At 35.0% G+C, this 22,433-nt stretch overlaps 1 protein-coding gene across 17 annotated transcripts in view; it reads left to right on the top strand.

Moving 5' to 3' along the window:
- The first annotated feature begins 612 nt into the window (after window positions 1–612).
- zc3h18 (zinc finger CCCH-type containing 18) overlaps window positions 613–22,433 on the top strand; it is a 67,729-nt gene continuing 45,908 nt past the window's right edge. For 4 of the 17 annotated variants that reach the window (XM_087292063.1, XM_087292061.1, XM_087292055.1 and 1 more), the window contains exons 1-9: window positions 613–787; window positions 3,089–4,002; window positions 6,238–6,322; window positions 8,637–8,800; window positions 10,659–10,754; window positions 12,934–13,094; window positions 13,388–13,417; window positions 13,515–13,626; window positions 17,203–17,489. In XM_087292063.1, coding sequence (XP_087148189.1) covers window positions 3,100–4,002; window positions 6,238–6,322; window positions 8,637–8,800; window positions 10,659–10,754; window positions 12,934–13,094; window positions 13,388–13,417; window positions 13,515–13,626; window positions 17,203–17,489 — 1,838 coding nt within the window. In that variant the 5' untranslated portion in view covers window positions 613–787; window positions 3,089–3,099. 17 annotated transcript variants of the gene reach the window in all.

Here is a 22,433-nt window from a genome sequence, read left to right as displayed (position 1 = left end):
AAAAACAAAGGAGAGGGTACATAATTATCAAATTACATACAAATATGTTTCGCACAATTTATAATTTTAGTTATTTACAAGAGTTAGTAATGCACTTTTTATTTATTTTTTTTTTACAGGAAATACATATATACAAACATTTTATGTAAAAATGTTAAAGGAGGAGCATATATTAATTGTTTTAATTGCTTTTCTATTTTGAGACTTGGAAATCACTTTTATATACATTTGAATCTCTTTTTCTAACACCATGAAGAGAGGTTTGCTTTTGGAAAACTTGGATTTATGTATGTGAAATTTACATAATAATAAAATTAAATTTATAATAAAACCAGCATCTTTTAAAGAGCGATCCTTAACATAAAAACCCAAAATCACATGTTTATAAGTTAAGGAAAAGGTTAAGTTAACTTAAAGATACCAGTAGGCCTATAATTTTTGCTCTTTTGTGTATGACCTCATTATTTCTTTCAAATTATGAATATATTACTCGGTATTTTTTATGTATTCTACAGGATTCAACATATGGCTATTTAATTATTTCGGCATAATAATTTAATAACATCTTACTTTCTTCACGTAAAAAAAATCATGTGGTCGCGATGTGATGACGTCTGGGTAATGGCCGCTCTCACTGTGTCGTGCAGGGTTTATGCATTTTTCCGGTAGAGAAAAATAAGAATCCCGAGCAGATCGTACATTGTTTGAGCACAGTCACCCCAAGGAGAGAGACCGGGTGACTCCCAACACTAAGACCCCAGTCTCCCGAGACTCAGTGCTTTGAAAGGTGACCGAATGTGTTTTAATTCGCGATGTCCGTGTGTTGTGCAGGAGGGAGCGCTTTATTGTTGCATGCAATTTTAGCCCGTGTGCACCGAAGAAACGTCGTTCAGTGGCGCAATTCACGCATTTAGACCTAGAAAGTAAAGTACGTGTTATTTAAGTGCTATTATTGACGTTTAAGCGGCGCGATCGGTCGGAAAGGTGGGAAATGGTGTCGTTTTCTAGTGTGCGGGCAGGATTTGGGCCTGTTAGCCGCACCGCCATCAACGAACTCTCCCGTTAAAGATAAAGCGGCTAGTAAGACGTGTGTCTGTCTCCCTCTCACCAATCCATTGCCTTAAATCTGAAGGTAAACAAGTTCCAGATAATTTAATGATTGGCCTTTGTGTGGTATGGCAACTTTTGATTGCGGTTATGCTATTTTACGCTAGCAGGCTAATGCAGGTGTGTTGTTGTGGCAGAACTGGTAAGAACGTAAATAACTCGTTTAATATTGTCTATTTGCAAGACTATTTATATACAATTGTCATATTGGCTGTAACGTTATTTCACTTCATTTCAAGTTGTTGTGACAATGATGAAACTGTTAGCTTTGTATTAGCCACAACCCTCATTCAAATTTAAACTCTTAAGTGTTTTGATTGTCAGTTTGGTGTCTAAAAGATAACTTGACCTCAGTTATTTTGTATTTTTCTGAGCTTTTTAGAAATATACTAAATTTTATGTTGGTTTCTGAATATGCAATCACATACAAATATGTGTAATTGTTTTGTTTATAAATAGTGTTAGCCATTTAACTATTTTTTAATTTATTTTTTTTAAATGTTGTGTCATTCTTAATTTTTGGTATGTATTTTTTTCTGTTTACAAAATCTACATTTTTTTCTTAGTTTCTAAATGTTAACAATAGAAATATATGTTTTAATGCTTTGTTTAGTGTCATGTCAACCCTACAGAGTATTTAAGCTTCGACTCCCTTATTTTTGTTATTGATTTTGATATTAGTGTTAGTTTAATGTCATTTTTGATAATGAACTTAGTTGTTTTTAAATATGATAAACTAATATTAGTGCATTATATGTAAATACGTATTCAAAATATATGTTTGATTTCTTTTAGATTAGGGCTGCTCAATATATCATTTCAGTATCAATATCGCATTGTGTGCATTTGCAGTTGTCACATCGCAGTATCTGCAATAATTTGGGATTATGATTGATCAGCAATGAAGACTTGTATTATTTTACATTGCATTTAATAATTTAATTACTGTACCTAAATATTTGACTACTGTTTGATTCTCTGGAAATCTGCATATTTCACTTTTGTCTTTACAAAATCTTATCTTATTTATGCTTGCAATTTGTTTGATTCACTCTGCCACAAGATTATCCCAATCAATCTAAATGAATGATTTAATTCCATAAAGTGGTATTCAAGTCATCTGCTGAAATTATATGAATATCGCAATATATATGGCAGGAAATTGAAAATGTCAAATTTCAGATTTTTTCCATATCATGCAGCCCTACTTTAAATATAATAAAATAGCTTTAATTTTTAAGTGTGTGTGTTGGTTGTGCAAAAAAATTTTGTTTTTAATTTAGTTGTAAAGTGTTTTTGCAATATTTAGCATGGATTTATTGTATTCTCTTTCAATTTCTAAATATGTTTGGTAACTAAAATATTATTTTATTAAATTATCTGTTGAATAAATCTGTTTTGTTCAAATGCACCAAAATAAATTGCCTAAATTCACTGAGAAATGGATGAAAATATTAATTTTCAAAATGGGCTGTACCTTATGCTGAGCACTATATATATATATATAACAATTAGAAGAACTACTAGACAATATAAAAAAATATTTACTAAATGAAGTTAAGAGACATTTCATTGTATTGTTTAGATTTATTTTACACATGTGCAACAGTAGGTATTATTTATGCTGCAAACTAGTATTTTAACTGTCAGTTTAGTATCTAAGATATTAACCAAAATTGTTTTGTATCTTAATATTTTGTGTTTTTCTTAAATATATTTTAATGCTATCTTGAAGCTTTTAAATATTTGATCAAAAATAAATATTTGTAATTGTTTTTTGATTATAAATAATGTTAGCTGTTTAACAGTGACTCGTTTTTAATTTAATTAAACATTTTGTCATTCCAAATTTTAGTATGTGTTTTTTATTATGAATTTTTGTGAGTGGCAAAGTTAAACTGTTTTAAATGTTACATGTTTTTCATCTTTTTTTTATTTTTAAAACAAACAAACTCTGTCTGTTGTTGAATATCCTTTTCAGAGTTCTTGCTAATGGATACACCTGAGAGCCCGACCCAGTCCCCGCAGTCTCCCGAGGAGGAGGAGAAGGGTCTCTCTGACAATGAGCTGCTGGAGTCGCCTGAGTCCCCAGCAGAAGCAGACAAGGGAGTATCAGACAGTGAGCTCTTGAATGACGATGAAAATGAAGTCCCGGAGCATGGAGGAGACTCAGACTCTGAGGACAGAGACAGGCTGCCTGCTGGCCGAGAAGATCCAGAGGAGCTTTCGGATGTGGAAGATTACAAGTTGGACCGGGAGGAGAGAGAAGACATCCACCAACAAGAGGGTGCTTTGAGGGTTCAAGAAAGCGCACAGAATGCTATCAAGTCTCCTGAGGAGGAAATCCTAGAGACGCCAAGATCTCCAGATCCTGTTTCGCCAGCGGCAGAACATGAGCGACCATTTACTCCAGCAGAGGAAGAGCGAGGAGATGATAATGATGAGGAAGAGGAAGAAGATGAGACGACAACCAAATCCGGCCTTGGCCAGGCAGAGCTTGAGGAAGAGGAGGATGAGGAAGAGGAGAGAAGGCGGCGGAGGAGAGCGGCGATGGTTGTGAGCGATCTGAAGGATGAGTCTTCTGTGTCCAGAGATCTGGATGAACACGAGCTGGATTATGATGAAGAGGTTCCAGAGGAGCCGAGCGCTGCTGCTCCTGAGGAAGACGAGCCAGAGAAGCCTGCTGTAGGGGAGGATGGAGAAGATGAAGAGGAGGAGGACGAAGAGGAGGAAAAGAGGCGCAAGAGGAAGGAAAGGAAACCCATTCTGCCTCCGGATAACAGAGACACACCCCTGAGAAAATCTGAGGACTCGAGGGAAGGAGGGAGGAGAGATTCGTTCCGTGATAAAAAGAAAGAAGAGGATGATGGAGAGATCGATGAGGGAGAGATAGATGTAAGTATACTGAAATCATTTGTGACTTTGCAGATTAATATTGTTTTTTTTGTTTTATTAATATTATTTTGGTTTGGATGCAACCAGACAGCATTTGTGGAAGTTTGAGCATGAGGGTTTTTTGCTTGTATTGTATAGCCAGGTTGTAACAGTAGAGGGAGCCATTGAATGCAATATTTAGTTTTTTTTATTATTATAACAAATTGCACTACTTTTATGCTAACAATAGAAAATACTTCTTCTTTGAATATGAACTCATCACATAATGTATTAATTTATATTTAAATTAGATATTTTACTACAATTTTAGAGTTGGTAGCATTTTGTAAATGAAAAACAATAATGTGCTAAATAAAATAACAATGTAATCGCCGTATATATCATAGTAAAATGATGTATGTTAATATTTAAAACAATATTTTTTTAATGTATTTTAAATAAAATGTATTCCTTTTATTGCAAAGCTAATTTTTCTTTAATTTGTGGTTATTACTCTATCCCAAGTGTTACAGATTGATTTGATGCTTAAGAAATATTTAACATTAGTATCAAAGTTGAAAGTGATGTGTGATTCATGTTTTTCAGGAGTCTTTAAATACAGAGCTCAGAGCATTTATTTGGTGTGAATGTTGTGTAACAATGTAAAAGCCATAATTAAATTTTTTTTTAACATTTTCTGTCTGTTTGCAGATTAAAGATGTTAGTTTAAAAACAAAACAAATACATTTGATTGGTTCCAAATGTCCCTTAGATTTAACTGAAAACTAAAAATTGTCTAAAGATCTTTATCAACATTTGAACTTTTTCACACACACACATACTTGTATACATGATTTACAGGGACACACCATAGATGTAATGTTTTTCATACTGTGAAAACTGCTAATTGTACAGTCCTACCCCTTCAGCCACCCTGTGGTAAATATTGCGTTTCAAAAGACCCTGTTAAGTATGATATTAATCATTTTGGATTACAGTTTTCATTTAAATTATATTGACGTAAAATCCCTTAATAGAATACAACTAAGTCATACCCATGCCAGCATACCAAATTTTTCAGCCCGCAACCACTTAAATAACAATGCCAGTGACTCATGACCCCCAAATTCCTTGAAGGTGGTTATAATTAATAATTAATTTTAATAGTCATTTAATTAATTTGTTTAATTTTATATTTACCTCAACTTATGAGACTGGTAGACACAATGCTTTCAGCACAAATCTATTCTTTGTTTAAGTTTGGAGACCATTTGGAGATCATTCTGAATGTTCAGTTGTGGCCTGTATTTATTTTTAATGTATTTGATTGCCATAAAGGTTTCAAAGTTTAAACTTGTGCTATAAAATCAATCTGCTGCAGCTGACACTATGGCTGTATTGTTAATCTAACGTAAAGATTAGATTGGATTAGATTAGATTCGACTTTATTGTCATTACACATGTACAAGTCAACGAAATGCAGTTTAGGTCTAACCAGGAGTGCAATAGCAGCAAGTGCAGGAGACGGGTATAAGTGTAGTTAAATATGGTGATATTTACAAATGGATGTACTATTGGATTTTTATAGGATTGATAAACACACCAATCCAATGAAAAAAATATTTAAAGGCTGATTGCTTTTCATTTCCATGTTATTGTTTTTTACTATTAAAAACTGCATTTTTTTTCTTCTGTGGGTTATGGGTAAAATCTGGTAATTCTAATTGTTTCATAGAATTTATTTGATTTTGGAAATCACCAAGCGACCCCCTGTCATTGTCCCAGGACCCACCAGGGGGTCCCAACCCTTACTTTGGGAACTACTGCTGTAAACTACATCAAAGTCAAAGTCTGCTTTATTGTCAATTCAACCACATGTACTGGACATACAGAGAATCAAAATTGCGTTACTCTCAGACCCTAGGTGCATAACAGATAATATTAATTCAAAAAGTTGTATAAAAAAGTTACAATAAATACAATTACACATATAATATAATCTAAATGTACAAGATAAAAATAAACGCTTGTAAACAACACAGTTACACCTATGGGCACAGCGAATGCAAACTAGACTTGTGCAGATGCAAAGCAGTATATAATGCAAAAAGTACAATACAGTATATAAACCTGTATACACACACCCATAGTTGCTTTGATTACTTCTATCACTCTATTTTTCTATTACCACTTTGAACTCATCTGCCAAATGATTAAATGCACATCGGTAACCAAAGTCTTTCCTGTTTATTTCAGGATGATGATCTTGAAGAAGGAGAGGTGAAAGACCCTATGGATCGAAAGATCAGACCCCGACCCATCTGCAGGTTTTTCATGAAAGGTAGTTTTGTTACAATGTATGGGAATGTTAAGGTGAACGATTTGTGTCAACACATAAAAACAAGATTAAGAAGTAATTAATTAAATAGGCCTGTCATACATATGATTACACTGTTTAAAGGGCCATGACACCCCCCACTTTCGGTTAAAGTCTACTTCAGAATTTTTTCAAAAGATGCATGATTAATGGGCGTGGAGCTCCGCGAGCATAGGGCAGGAGTGGGCGTGGCCAGCAGTCGAGAAGGGGAGCGAACAACTGTTGATGGCTGTTAGCTCACAAATTGAGACAAACCGTGAGGAGACGCATGAGTTTATAGTTTACAAAGGTAAAATGCAAAGAAATAAACAGTAATTTAATGACCTGCTACATTTGTTATTCGTAATTTCATATACAGACAACCACAATTTATATCATTATAAAGATAATCGTTCATATAAACACTATAAATGAGGACTTCTCCCTCAATCCCGCGTCTGAATCATAGATCTAAATGCAGACTCAGTGGAGCAGGTCTCCTGACCTGTGTATTTTAACTTTTAGTCCTGCTGGTAATCTGGAGGATTTAGGCAAACACAGCAGCACGGCGATGTGTCTGAATGTGAATGAACTCCTGATACAAGACAACATCCGCCATTCTCCAATTCTCATGCTGCTCTTCCGACAAAAATGCTTGCATCACACATACAGCTTTGCTGTATGATCGGCCCTGACAGGATCGCAGGGAAAAACATGCAACAAACCCCGTGGATCATGGAAACAAACACATACGTGCCTTCATAAACGGCTACTGAGTGCCGTGGGTCCGTGTTTCACAGCTTGAGCTTGGCACTGGTCTGGCAGGTCTGCGTCTGCCTTGCCTTCGGAAAGCACGTGCTGTCGTGCTCTCATGAATAATTAAGCAGTCGGCTCTTCTCATAGGATAAGGAAACTCAGCTTTGAATTATAATGAGAAACCGACGCGTCATCATTGCACTTGCGGTACTTCGCTACGTTGCCGATTTTGATCCCGCCCCAAAAATAATTTTTAAACCCGGAAGCTGAAATTAGCTGACAAAAGCTCGAAATTATCCAGTTTTCCCCACAATTAAAGCTGACAGGTGCTAACATTGTCTTAACTGATGACTCAACACACACAAATCTGTTAATATATAAAAAAAAGTTCTCCAGGGTGTCCTGAACCTTTAATGTAAACAAACAACCTTTCTAAATTAAATGCCTCATCTAACTAACTTTGATATACTTTCATATCTTAAGTTTTTATATATAGCTCAAGGCTGTATTACAAAGCCAGTTATCATCAAGGAATTTTGTGCAAGTTTGATTTGCATGAAATTTGCATGCGCTTTTGTTTTCTGTATGCCCAAATTACAACACTAGGGGGAGTAATTTAATACCGTATCTTTCTTCACAGCACATAGGGGCTTTGATATTACTGCTTAGTTATAATTTAAAATGTTGCTATATGTACGTATATGGATCAGAGATCCATCCTACATCCTAATTTGGATTTTGATTAAAATTACAGAAAGTATGTTGTTTACTATCGAGGGCAAATTTATTAGCCCTCTGGTAAATATTTATTATTTTTCAAATATTTCTCAAGTGGCAATTTCTACAGTATTTGTGCTAAAATTATTTCTTCTAGAGAAAGTCGTATTGTTTTTGGTTTTAGCTGAAATGAACGCTTAACGTCAATATTGTTAGCCCCCTTAAGCAATATTTCTTTTCAATTGGCTACATAACAAACCATTGTTGTACAATAACTTGCCTAGTTGTTCTAATTAACCTACTTAAGCCTTTAAAATTGCACTTTAAGCTGAATACTAGCATCTTGAACGATGCCTAGTAAAAGATTAGAAACTGTCATCATGGCAAAGATAAAAGAAATCAGTTATTAAAACTGTTATGTTTAGAAAGCTGTTTTCTCTGTTCATCATGGGGAAAATTATAAAAGAATTAAAATTTAACAGGCGGCTAATTATTCTGACTTCAGCTGTGCATGTAAAGAATATTTGTAAAGTGCACACTTTGTTTCATATTACTATATAAAAAAGTAAATATATAATTAATGTTCCATTATCCTTTATATAAGAATTAAATAACTAGCCTGTACCTATATAAAAACAGTATGAAATTATTACTGACTGTACTAAATGGTATAATTGTAATTTATTTGAAAACATCTTGCTGATAATTGGGTAAAAGCAAGGTGTTTAAATGTTGGTAGTAGTAATGTTTTAATATTGTATCTAGTTAGATTGTAAAGATGTTAAATAGTTTGTTTTTTTTAAAAGCTACCTTGTTTTTCTGACAGGTAACTGCACATGGGGGATGATCTGTAGATTTATCCATCCAGGAGTCAATGATAAGGGCAACTATTCACTTATCTCCAAGCCAGACCCCTTCTCTCCAAATGGAGCCCCTCCGGGAGGAGCAGCAGGTGGCGGGCCTCACCCCCTTATGCCTGCTAACCCCTGGGTATCCATCTGTTTTAATTTTCATTGCACTATTTTGTTTTTCCTGAGTTAAAAATCAAGCTTAAATTTGGACTAAGCTTAAAGCTGCAAAGTTGATTATTACATACCTGCCAACATTTGGATCATAAAATCCAGAAGATTATATCCGGGGGTGTGCGAAGTGGGAAAAAAAAAAATTGTGGGGGGGTTGGGGGAGGGGGGGGGATGTGCGCGGTTGCACACAAAGTGAAGAGGTGGTGAGAGAGAGGCTCGGTGCGCATGGGGACTTAACCAAAAAGCTACCCGGACTGTACTAAAATCGGTGGAATTCCTGAGGTTTCCAGGAGACAGAACAATACGAGAGATGGGCGGGAGAAGGGTCTGAAATACGGGAGACTCCCGGGAAAACGAGAGTGTTGGCAGGTATAAATTGTTGTAAGAGTTTGGTCTCCATTCTAACTCCAACCTGGTCTTAAAAATCTAAAATCAAAAAGTGCTTCAGGGGTATCTAATGTGTCAGTGCTCATTGGGTAAGGGATACATAGAGACAAACAGCAAAATTATGTCCAAGAAACTAAAAAAAAGTGGAAACAATTATTTAAAAGCCTTTATTAATAAGCTTATATTACATTACAAAAGCACCTAAGCGTTTCAGCAAACACTTGCCTTCATTAGGGTAACCATCTGGTCATGAAATAGCCATGTTAATAAAGATTTTAAATTATTTTTTCACTCTTTTAATTGCCTTAAAATTTGACCAACTCTGTCTTGTTTCTAAATGATTCCAAATTTGTATCATATATTAATGTAAAACATCTGATGTAAACAACTTGCGTTTGTTTATTTGAGTGGACTTTGTTGTATTGATTGTATTTGTGTTATTCTGAATTGTGTTTGTCATGACGGTTCCAATGAATTCAAGATTCTTTTACAGCAATTAAAAATATCACAAAAAGATGCATTGAGGAGTAAAATTACATTACATTTCAAAATTGCACATTAAAAGCTATCAAAAACATATGGAAGACACCTAAAACTGACATGGCTTTAATTAAAATTCGATACAATGCAATCTAAATGATTTAGTGATGTATTAACATTAACATCATTTGGAACATTCAGATCTGTATTCATGCTGCTGCTGATCCAAAGAGAGCAGTTGGCATGCGTATATATGATACCACTTCAATATTTAATCATTTTCAACCACAGAAAATAATTTCTGTCACAGTCAAATTGCCACAAATCCTGTGACTTTAGTTCATTTATGAACACTTACTGTATGTCTGTGATCATGAATAAGAATGAAATTGATACAAACTGCATTTGAATCATGAAGTGAACCTTCAAAAGGGGGTTTACTCAATTTTATTGTCTTGCCAGCAGCTAGAGACAAGTAATAATAAAACAATTATTATAACATTTTTGACCAAATGATACAATATTTTTTTTAATATTACTTGTCTCTACCCACTGGCATGGCAACAAAATTTGAGTAAATTTGTTAATCTAGTAATGAAACAAGCAAATCTCTGTGAGTTAGTGATCAAATCATTCTTTCATGTATATAAAATGTAATTCAAATGAATTATACTCAATCAGTCTGGAGCAGGTAAAGCTGCGGTTTGAAACTTTTGGCACTCTAGCAATTATCAAAAATAAACTAAATGCTTCCTGTGGATGAGCATTGGATCCGCTGCTAATTTTCCCACAGATATTGAGCAAATATTAAAAATATATTTTGCTAGTATAATACAGATATACTTGCCTATTGCAGACTCACTGTAGTGATTCAGGATAAGATGAAACACTGTTTGGAAAGCTGGATTTATGATATAATTTGTAGCTGCAACTGAACATTTGAATAATCTTTTCTATAGGGAGCTCCGGCTGTGGAAGAGCTGCCTCCTCCACCTCCTCCTCTAGATCCTCCAGTGGAGAGCGCCTGGGAACGAGGCCTTAGACATGCCAAAGAGGTACAATGATCAACTCCATTCTTTTTCATTAGTTTTTTGGATGTATTATTTTTTGCATCGATTTTAAAAAGCACCTGTCCTAGTTAAGCAGTATTATACAATAAGGAGTTTTGCATGGGAAACTCCTTTATTCAAATGAGTGTATTGTGTTCTGCAGTGGTTTTGTGATCACAAGCTCCTAGCTGAGCTAAGATGATATACAGTGCTTAAACAGATGTATTAGAATACCTGATATTAGAGTAATCTTTATCTTTAGTTTTAAGGATTTTTGAACCAGAAAAAAAACTAAACTATTACTTGACTACTTGACATTCTAACATTAAGACTGCAAGTTAAAAACTTATTGGGCATGTTTGAGAAACATGTATGAGAAAATATGTAAACATGTATGTTAATGTAAGATGAAAAAAACTAATGTGATCAAAAAGCTTACATGTACTGGTAAATTAACATAAAAATAAATGTATACATTCACTGGCCACTTTATTAGGTACTGTTAAAGGTTCTATTATTATTAGGTGCCCAACTGCTCAACGCAAATTTCTAATCAGCCAATCACATGGCAGCAACTCGATGCATTTAGGCATGTAGACATGAACAAGACGATCTGCTGCAGTTCAAACCGAGCATCAGATTGGGGAAGAAAGGTGATTTAAGTGACTTTGAACGTGGCATGGTTGTTGGTGCCAGACAGGCTGGTCAGCGTATTTCAGAAACTGCTGACCTACTGGGATTTTTATGCAGAACCATTTCTAGGGTTTACAGAGAATGGCGAGAAAGAGAAAATATACAGTGAGCTGCAGTTCTGTGGGCGCAAATGCCTTGTTGATGCCAGAGGTCATAGGAGAATGGCCAGACTGGTTCGAGCTGACAGAAAGGCAACATTAACTCAAATAACCACTCGTTACAACCGAGGTATGCAGAAGAACATCTCTGAATGCACAACATATCCAGTCTTGAGGTGGATGGGGTAAAGCAGCAGAAGACCACACCGGGTACCACTCCTGTCAGCTAAGAACAGGAAACTGAAGCTACAATTCACACAGGCTCAACAAAATTGCACAATAAAAGATTGGATTGCCTGGTCTGATGAATCTCGATATCTATTGTAACATTCGGATGGTAGAATCAGAATTTGGCGTCAACAACATGAAAGCCTTGTATCAACGGCTTAGGCTGGTGGTGGTGGTAGTGGTTGTGTATTGGTGTGGGGGATATTTTCTTTGCTCACTTTAGGCCCATTAGTTCTAATTGAGCATAGTGTCAACTCCACAGGCTACTTAAGTATTGTTGCTGACCATGTCCATCCCTTTATGACCACAGTGTACCCATCTTCTGATGGCTACATCCAGCAAGATAACGCGCCATGTCATAAAGCATGAATCATCTCAGACTGGTTTCCTTGAACATGACAATGAGTTCACTGTAGTCCTATGGCCCCCACAGTCACCAGGTCTCAATCCAATAGAGCACCTTTGGGATTTGGTGGAACGGGAGATTCGCATGATAGATGCAACAAATCTGCAGCAACTGCTTGATGCTATCATGTCAATATGGAGCAAAATCTCTGAGGAATATTTTCAGTACCTTGTTGAATCTACACTACAAAGGATTAAGGCAGTTCTGAAGGCAAAAGAGGGTCTTACCCAGTACTAGTAAGGTGAACCTAATAAAGTGGCCAGTGAGTTTAATCACCAATACTGTTGGTTTAGGGCAGCTGAGATCGGTCGAGTAAATTTAGTTTGCTTATACATTTAAGACCTTTAAGACTCTATTTGATCAATTGGTTTTACCAATGTCGTATCGGACATACAAGAATAACTCCTGGTTTCTTGTTTAAAGGTAAAGACCCTACTTAGTGTTTGGTCTGCACAGTTCCTCCTACTGTAAAACACATTCTACAGGACTGTCCTTAGTGCAGAAGAGTTTTTTATAAAATAAACTGTCATAAGGACATTCTTTCAATTTTTATCATGTATTAACACTAAAAATATTATCTAATTTCTGTATTCATTTGTTTGTTGTTTTTGATTGTATATTTATTAATGAAATGTTCTTACCATAAAAGTAGCCTTTGTTTCTGATGTGACATTAAATAAAAATTCATTGTCATCTGCTTAGACTTGGTAAATAAGAGAGTTCAATGCATCTAACTACAAAAACAAATGCTTTCGTTCAGGTGTTAAAAAAAGCCACCATACGTAAAGAGCAGGAGCCAGATTTTGAGGAAAAACGTTTCACCGTGACCATCGGCGAAGATGATCGAGATTTCGACAAAGAAAACGACTTCTTCAGGGAACGCGGTGGTTATCGCATTACTAGAGAGATCAGAGATGCTGGGTATGACCTAACAGTGATTTATCACAGTGTCATCTTTTCCGCTTGTTGTCTTAAGTCACAGATCACTGGAAATCCTACTGATTTTCCTTCTAAAGTATTGTTTTTCCTTTTCTTTTTGAATAGTTTTTAGATGTCATGATGTTGTAGCAGCATTTTGCTAATTAAAGATGAATCACATACAGTAGCATTGTTTCATGATTATTCATGTTGATTTTATCTTGGATTCCTATTGTTAAAAAAACTCATGAATGAAATGTTTATATATAAATGTTTCTCTTTTTATTGCATTGCAGTGACATGGAGTTTAGAGAGCCAGGTTATGGGTAAGTACCATAAAATCCACCATGACTAAACCACTATAAATTAATTTGCACCTCCTCTCCATTTATTTCACATTTATAAAATCTGTTTCTTCAGTAGTGATCCTTATGGCGACCCATACTACGATTATGAGATGGAAGCTTTTTGGCGAGGAGGCCAGTATGAGAATTTTCGAGTGCAGTACACCGAGACACCTCTGCCCTACTATCCTGTGAGTACATAGTGATGTAGTTTATAGATATGTTTATCTATGAAGATACAGTTTGAAGCTTTCAATTTTTATATTTTAACCCAGAGGCTAGGATCAAAATAAATGGTTGTCTTTCAAAAAGATCAAATTAGAAAAAGGAGCTAGGCAGGGTCAACCCATCTCTCCCCTAATGTTTGCCATGTACATTGACCCTCTTGCCCAGGCAATTAAAGAAGAAAAATGAATTCAGGGGATCAATATTAATAAGGTAGAACAAGATAGAAATACTATACCTCTTCAATCCAGATTAATTCTATTCTAGCTCTTGTTCTTGAAAGGTTTGGACCGCTCTCTGGGTATAAATTTTAATAAACAAAAAAACTAAACTTTGATCATTTGGCTACAACTTAAAAACAAACTTAAATTAAATATAGATTGAAAACTAAACTCGCTTAATACTTAGGAGTATAGTTAATACGATGAAGCTGACCTACAGTGCCCAGCATAATTGACTATATCCAATTCTCAGTGAATATAGGCAATGTATTTTGATGCATTTAAACAAACCAGATTTATTAAACGGATATACTTATTTAAGCAATATTTTTGTCACATAACCTATTTAAAGAAAAGATAATACAATTAAATTCAAGCTTTAAACTGTTAGTTTAACCAAAATGATATATCATGAAACTCATAAGATGAAATATTTTCAGTACGCAGATTGAGATATTTAAAAAATATTTTTTTATTTCATTTTAAAGTCTTTTAACCCACAACTGTGGATTTTTAAAACATTCTTCTGATCAGTAACTCAAACGATTTAATCAACATTTATAAAGAAATTAATGCATTTTATAGAAACTGATTTACTTGCTAAACCTTTATCAACTAACATAAACAGAAGCTCAACTGTTCTAGAACAAACAAACATGTTTGGCTCTTTGGGAGCTCAAATGACATGCAGAAATGAAATTTGCAAAAATGAAACTGCAAAACATTGCTTTCTCTGACCAATTTTATTTTGGAATAGAAGCCTACATTGAGACTGTTCATCTCTTAAAGTGATTTAACGATTCACACAACTAAGGATTCAATGCGATTCCTGATACTGATCTCATAATACGATTTTTTTTCAAACTATTTTTATTAACAAACTGAATTTAGAAAAGAATCTGTCTATTATTTCTCAAATTCTGCACTTTTCTCTGTACAATTAAAATGCATTTTTGTCTAAGTCAATTTTATTCCAAGTCAAATTAAAAAATGAAAACAACAGGTTTTTTCCTAGTTCAAATTGGGGCAAAGGTGGTATCTAGATCATGACATTTTTGCTACTTGGTAAAAAAACACATTTTGCAATAAACTTGTAATCTTATCAAGTAAAACATTTTTTTTATTCTAACATTTATATGTAGTTAAATACGTGACCAGTGCCTGGGCATTGCATAAGGTCTAATGGTAACCGTGACTGCGATTTCTGATCATTTTTATGCAGGGAAAAACCCTGTTCAAACAAAATCCGTATCTTTAATTTAAATCCACTTTTCTTTTCTTGGATTATTATTATTATTATTATTTTGATTATTATTATTATTGTTGTTGTTGTTGTTGTTGTTGTTGTTGTTGTTGTTGTTGTTGTTGTTATTCTTTTTTTACCAATTCCTTTTTGTTATATTTTAACTTGTACATACACATTTCCATGTGTCAGATATAACATAAACCAACAAGTAAACAAGTGAACAAACAAACCAAAAGGCTTCTTAGTATTTTTCATCAGAATACAATATCACCTCTTTTACTAATCACCTAGTAAAACATTTCCAAATCCACCATCTTTAAAAAAAAAAAAAAAAGGTCCCCAAACTCTATCAAAAATTATGTATTAATTTCTTTAAGGTTCACAAAACCCTTGAGTACTTTTTTTGAGATTTGAACAGATTTGTGTGTATTGAGCATCAGGTAGGACAATGTTAGCATCTGTTAGCTTTAATTGTGGGGAAAACTGGATAATTTTTTGAGCTTTTGTCAGCTAATTTCAGCTTCCGGGTTTAAAATGATTTTTGGGGCAGGATCAAAATTGGTTTCTCATGATTATTCCTAGTGGAGTTTTCTTATGCTATAAGAAGAGCCAGCTTCTTAATTATTTATGAGAGCATGTGCTTTCCGAAGGCAAGGCAGACCTGCCAGTGCCAAGCTGTGAGATCCTACGTTGATGACTGGGTAAGACGCGTCCATGGACCCACGGCACACAGTATTTAGCTGTTCATGAAGGGTCGTATCTGTTTGTTTCCTTGATCCACAGGTTTTTTTTTGCATGTTTTTTCCCCGCGACCCTGTCAGGGTCTATACAGCAAAGCTGTGTGTGCTGCAAGCATTTTTGTCAGGAGAGCAGTACGAGAATTGGAGAATGGTGGACTTTATCTTTTATCAGGAGTTCATTCACATTTAGACACATCAATGTGCTGCTGTGTTTGCCTAAATCCTCTAGATTATCAGCTGGGCTAATGGTTAAATTAGACAGGGCAAGAGACCTGCTGCACTGAGTCTGCATTCAGACCCGGGGATTGAGGGAAAAGTCTTTATTTATAGTGTTTATATGAACACGCTTATCTTTATAATGATATAAATTGTGGTTATGTGTTTATGGAATTACAAATGTAGCAAGGCTTAAATTACTGTTTATTTCTTTGCATTTTAATGCCTTAACCATCTCAGTATTAGTGTTATTATATTATTAATGACCTCCAGAATCAAGAGCTTCTGTGCTTCGTGTCTGACACCTTCAAATGCCACCGCGCATTTACTGAGTGTCAGGATTGTGTTCTGAGGCGCAAGTCATCTATTAGATGAAAAGATTGACGCAGCTTCTCCCACTGCAGCAAATTTAGTTTTTACTGTTGGTGTTTGGTGCCAGTTAATTTTTGTAGGCTTTGACTAGTTAGATGGAAACGCTGCTTTTTTAGCGCGGCTTTTATGAGTTAGTCTAGTTTTACGCATAAAGTTCATTCGCATTATTGGATGGAAACATACCTGTTGTCAGCTTTGTTCTCTTCACTACTTGTCATGTTTACTGTCATCCATTTAAACGTACAAATTTGAACTGGTAAAAACCGGTGGAGATCGTTGCTCTTGTTTGCCACTAGTACACGTTAAGTCAATTAAACTCAAGTTTATTTATATAGTGCTTTTTACAATAATTGTTTCAAAGCAGCTTTACGGTTAATCAAGTGGGCAGTACACACAACTGTTAGCTGTTACATAAAACATTTATCATGAATCTATTCACTTAAAATCCCAACTGATTGGAATTGTCACACACTTGCATCAATTTTCAACCCATTCCCCTGTGAGTCATTACATCCCTGATCATGTCTTTTCTGGAGACTTGCGGATCAAACTAGATGAATCAGTTTGGTTTATATATTACATATTAGCTGATACTTAAGAGCAAAGGTTTTGATGTCCAAAGTTATATTACATAATAGTGACATGTATTTAATTGACAAAAATAATGACATTTAAGTTGCTGTATTATGATCAGAATCTAGTGTTCATTTCAAATGCTAGACATAGAGATTTTTTTGTTTTTATCAGGACCGAGAGCGGGAACGAGATCCACGCGAGCGGCACCGTGAGAGGGAGCGGGAGCGTGAGAGAGACCACCGTGAACGGGAGCGCAGACAGAGAGAGCGAGAGAGGGAGAGAGAACGGGAACGGGAGAAGGACAGCCGACGTAGGAAGGATGAATGGGACAGGGATCGTCTGAAACGAGACGAAAAGGAGGGAAGGCCGAGAGAAAGACCTCTTCGAGAGCCAAGAGAGAAAAAAGACGAGAAGGAGAAGACGCTCAAACCACGATCGCCCACAAACATGCCACCAAGGTGAGTTGAAAAAATTCACAATACTCTCAATTGGGATACTAACAAAGGAGTCATAGTGTCTAATGCTCGTTGCACATTAAAAAGCAATAAATCTGTGCAGATTTATACCAGTTTGTATAGTATAATTTGCTATGTAGCTTACTTGTGCGCAATTTTTGAATCTGAAAAGGAGGATTACTACACTGTAAAAAATTATTGATGCCTTCAACTTTTTTGTCATCTCAACTTGCATCTATCTAGGATTTTTTTTATTACAACTAAGTTATGCTATTTATCATTGTTTTCTTATTTATTTATTTTTCTTAATATATTACTTTGTCTTGTGATGAAAATGCAAAAGAAACAAAAATTGGAAGTCTTGTCATCAAGCATTTATTTTCTTTCTTACTCAATTAATTGCATCAAAAATTAACATCTGTATCCTACAAGAAACTTGGTTTAACTTTAAAAAGTTTTGTTTGATTTGATTAACTTATTAAGATAAGTTAAAGTAACATAAAAATATTTGTTTTGACTTTTTCATTACATTTTTTTTTTCAGTAATAGCTTCTTTGGGTTAAGTCCATAGGTAGTTAATATTTAGAGTTAATTAATTGTTTCTTCAATGCAGACGCAAACAATTTGGTATTGGTTCAGTAACTGTGCACAATTCATTGCTTATGAGTACATCAGAGAAGTACATCAGAACCCAGCTAGGAATAAATGGAAGCTGTAAACTCTTTTTCACTCACTCTCTGTGGCCGCTTTGACCTGCTGGCATGATCGTAAGGTAATGTTTTATCTCCTTTTTCCGCTGTTACAACATTAACCAGACCTCTGAGTTTTACACAAATTTTTTCTTGTGATTTATTTTTTTATTTTATTTTTTTATTTTATTCATTTATTTATTTTTTATTTATTTATTTTTTTGCAATTAAATATGACTGATTTTGTTGAGGTAATTCTCAGAAATTAGCAATTTTGACAATTTTGGGAAAAAAAAAAAAATATATATATATATATATATATATATATATATATATATAATTTACCATATTAGGCAGCCTGCTGTGTTAGGTGTGCAATCTTACACAATGACACAGAAAAAAAAAATAAAGCTTTTTTTTATTTTGGTCTCAGACAAGATCAGATCTAAAACAGTAAGGATTAAGCCAAAGGAAGGTTGTATAACTCTTATTTTAGCCACAATCTTAGTTTCACTCAGATTTCACTCCCTAGAGCATTTGACATCATCTCGCTCCCGCGAGTTATTTGGAAATAAATTCCCGCGCCGCAGAAATCTGGTCGGGTCCCGCATGATCTGCATGATCATGCTCTGGTCGAATGCCGACCTCTAGTCTGAAGTGCGTCAAATGCAAAAAAGCACAATTTGTGCCACAAGATGTCTAATCCAATCTTTGCAGTGACTTCACATGTAAATCACTCGCGCTTCATCCACATCTGCTCACTGCACAGGCTGCAAAACAATTTCTCCCCCACTCCCATGTAATGAGAGATACTCTAATACATCACGTGTGCTGCGTATGCATTGTCTGTAAGTCTTGTAAAACAATTAATTGCAAACTGAAATAAATATAATTTGATTATATGAATGTTTTATGAGATTATATACGTATTTTTGCGAGTTTTATTTTGCATTCAAATTAGGAATTTTGCAGGATGAGGATTCAGCAATTGTGGAATCAAGAAAAACTAGGGGGTCTGAATAACTATACTTGTGGATCCAGATACGAGCGTGTCTGCAGATCGGGCTTTCTCCTCTGCTTTGCTGTTTATAGGGGCTAAGGTGATCGCTGAGGCCGTTTAACATCTGTGTCTGTCACTGTTTGCTAAAAAGCGCAAGAGCCAAAAGCAGCCCTTTCTGTTGAATGCGTAATTAATCACAGGCGTTTAAGAACTCGCTCAACAACGCTCAAAAAGCAAGCGGTATATTATTTACATTAGTATATTTGCTATAACTGCTCGTGTTTTTCTGTGCATGTTCTTGAGTTTTGCTTGATGCATTTAAAAAGAGTGTTTTCTTTGAGCAGATAAAAATTAAAGGTGCAGTTCATATATTTGACTGCTTGTATTAAAGGACAAAATTGTATTACGAATAATATATAAATATAAATTTATTCATAGATTATACATTTTTTGTACAAGAATTCATGTATTGCTAAGTAAAATATAAAACTGGATGGAAAGCATTGTCAATGCACCGTGATGCACCAATATATCGAATTTAACCGAATTGATGGCATGATCATCATAACCAAACCATGAGACCAGTGTAGATTCACACCCCTAGTTGATACTTATTTTTTAATGGATTTATAATTTGACTACAAAATCCTTTGGCATTTTGAATTCATTCGAGTATCTGTTTTGTTTTATGCTGGTCTGTCAGATTTTAAGCTGACACAAGCTGTGGTTTTGGATTTGCATGAACACCATATTGGTTCTTTTATTTAGAAGTGAGAAGTGCAGAAATAAGCTACAGTTTTGATGTGCTAATTGCGAGTATCTGCATTTGTGGAACTGAGAGTTCATTGCAAATTGAGGAGCTAAAGACTGTTGTTACTTTCACTGTCTACAGCAAGCTGTTTGGAAGTTCATGGACTCTGAATCTTCCGGCGCTATGGTCTTTCCTGACATTATCACAATAGTCTTTTCGTGTTTCCCCTCACACACTAACTTCTTTATCAATGTGCTGCACTTGCATAACCACAGACTCAGATTGCATGTTTAGATTATGGTCACTTTATGGGAAATTTCCAGGTTGTTTGTATCTCATGGCTACACCATTGTTGGTCATGACAGGTCAGCTCTTTTTTTTCCTAGATAGAAAGAGATTCACATTTCATTAATGAAGCCAAGATTCCACAAAACATGGGCAATATTCCATCTAGTTTTTCCAAATCCCCTCAAGGGGGGTCAATGATCTTTTTGTAAGCCTTTTCCAAGATACTTGTATGGTGTCATTTACCAGTCTGAGTAGAGAGAAATTCACACCTAATTGATTTGACTTCATAGAACCTTGTTGTGTCTCAAATGACTCTTATCCCATTTCTTGTGAATGTAGTAATTAAGACAGCTTGGGTAGATTGCAGTATTGACTAAATAAATGTGTATTGGGTTATACATACGGGTTAAATATGGATATGCTTTTTAACAATAGTAGCTATTGAAACAATGTTTTGCTTAGTGCTTGTATGCTAGTACCGCAGCAGTTTTAAGCCTGTCATGGATAAATATGACACTAAAGGGCCCTGCATGTGCATATTAAAAAAATTGCTGAGAAACGAAAAGGCAAAGTTTTGTTCCAAGTCAGTTTGGAGGTAAAAGAGACTAAATTGTGTACTATTAAAGGGCGAATTCACCCAAAATGTTTTTTTTTATTAGTATTATTATTCCCCCTCGTGTTATTTCAAACTCCTGAGACCTTTCTTTGTGTTCGGAATGCAAATTAAGATATCTTCGATGAAATTGGAAAGCTTCTTTCAAATACAGCTAGGTTTCAGACTCATTCAAAGTCCAGAAAGGTGCCAGAAAACAGTATCAGAACAGACCATTTGCTTTCAGCGTGTTGTGATGCAAACAGAAATTGATTTTAGTCTCAAATACAATGGTACTAATTAGGTGTGTGATGAGATCTATGTCCCGTGTCGAGGTGAAAAGTTGTCTTGTGAGTTGTGATGTTCTGATGAAGCATGAGGGTGAAATTAACATTGAAGATTGGAGGCAGGATTGGATTTGAACCACAAATCAAGTCCGTTTCACACACCTGGCAACCTAGGCTGGTCTCAGTGTTGTGCATGTCACGTTTTTTGTTGGGTGTTTGTGACATAAAAATTTCTTTTAACCGAACTTCGGGGATGCCACACCCGACAGAGGCTACAACTCCAGCCACACAAATTAGGGCTCAAGTGATGGAATAGCACTTTAGATATGCTTTTAGATGGGTACTGAAACTCTGTAATTTATCAGTATCGGTGCGACATTATGAAAGACAGAAGTTTCGATAAGCTCTGACATTAAAGGTTCTGCTATTGGTACTGGAGAACTATTGCTGAATAAACATTACTTACAGTAGCATAATGTAACTGATCAACCTTTTCTAATTTGCGATATTCATCTGTACAGTTGACAGTCTCACAGGAGAAATGCTTGTGTTTTCACCCAATAGTACAAAGGCGAGCATGTCAAGCATAAAAGCCTTCAGTTCTTGGCTGTGCATGCTCAGTGGACGCTTGCACTAAGCGCACACACATAGCTCGCAACACAGGCTTGCACATACACACAGCTCGTAAGCTTGCGTAGTGGCAGAGAAATAAATTGTTTGTATTTCCCGAGTGCACAAACGCAACAAGTTGTTTTCTTGCACAAGCAGAAACGCAAGCAATCTGGCTGAGCATCTTTCAAAAGTGCAGTAACTGCAAATAGACAAATGAAAAGTTTCTACTGCCTAGCTAAAGGTACATCATCCACATTGTTTTGCTAGCAGTCAATCACATAAGGTCTCTTTAAAATTAGTATAATAGTAATAGTTAAATAAATACACACATTCTTTTACAATGAAAGCAGTATTTTTTGTAGTAGCCAAAATTAATCTTAAACATTTAAAATGCTTTTACATTACTGTATTTGCAAATATATCCTAATAATAAACTATTCTTATTAAGAAATTCTAAAATAAAAAGCTAATTTTTATGTTGTTAACATGAATATTGATTATTTAAATGCATTTTGCAACTAAAAGAGGGTATTTTCAACTGCAGCAAGCACGAGAAACCAAGAAATATCTCGACTTTTGCCAAAAAAGACAAACATGTTGATTTTTCTTTAAAAGAAAAAAGGTTAAAAACTGGAACTTATTTTCCTTCAAACCATTTGGTTTTGCTTTATTTTACATTAAAAACATGATTGTGTGTGTGTGTAAGCTAATTTGTTTTTGATAAGGTA

This window comes from Danio rerio, chromosome 18 (assembly GCF_052040795.2).
Source record: "Danio rerio strain M-AB ecotype USA chromosome 18, GRCz13ab, whole genome shotgun sequence".
NCBI classification, from domain to species: Eukaryota; Metazoa; Chordata; class Actinopteri; order Cypriniformes; family Danionidae; genus Danio; species Danio rerio.
The sequence above is the reverse complement of the archived record's forward strand: the minus strand, read 5'-3'. Positions and strand labels throughout refer to the sequence as shown.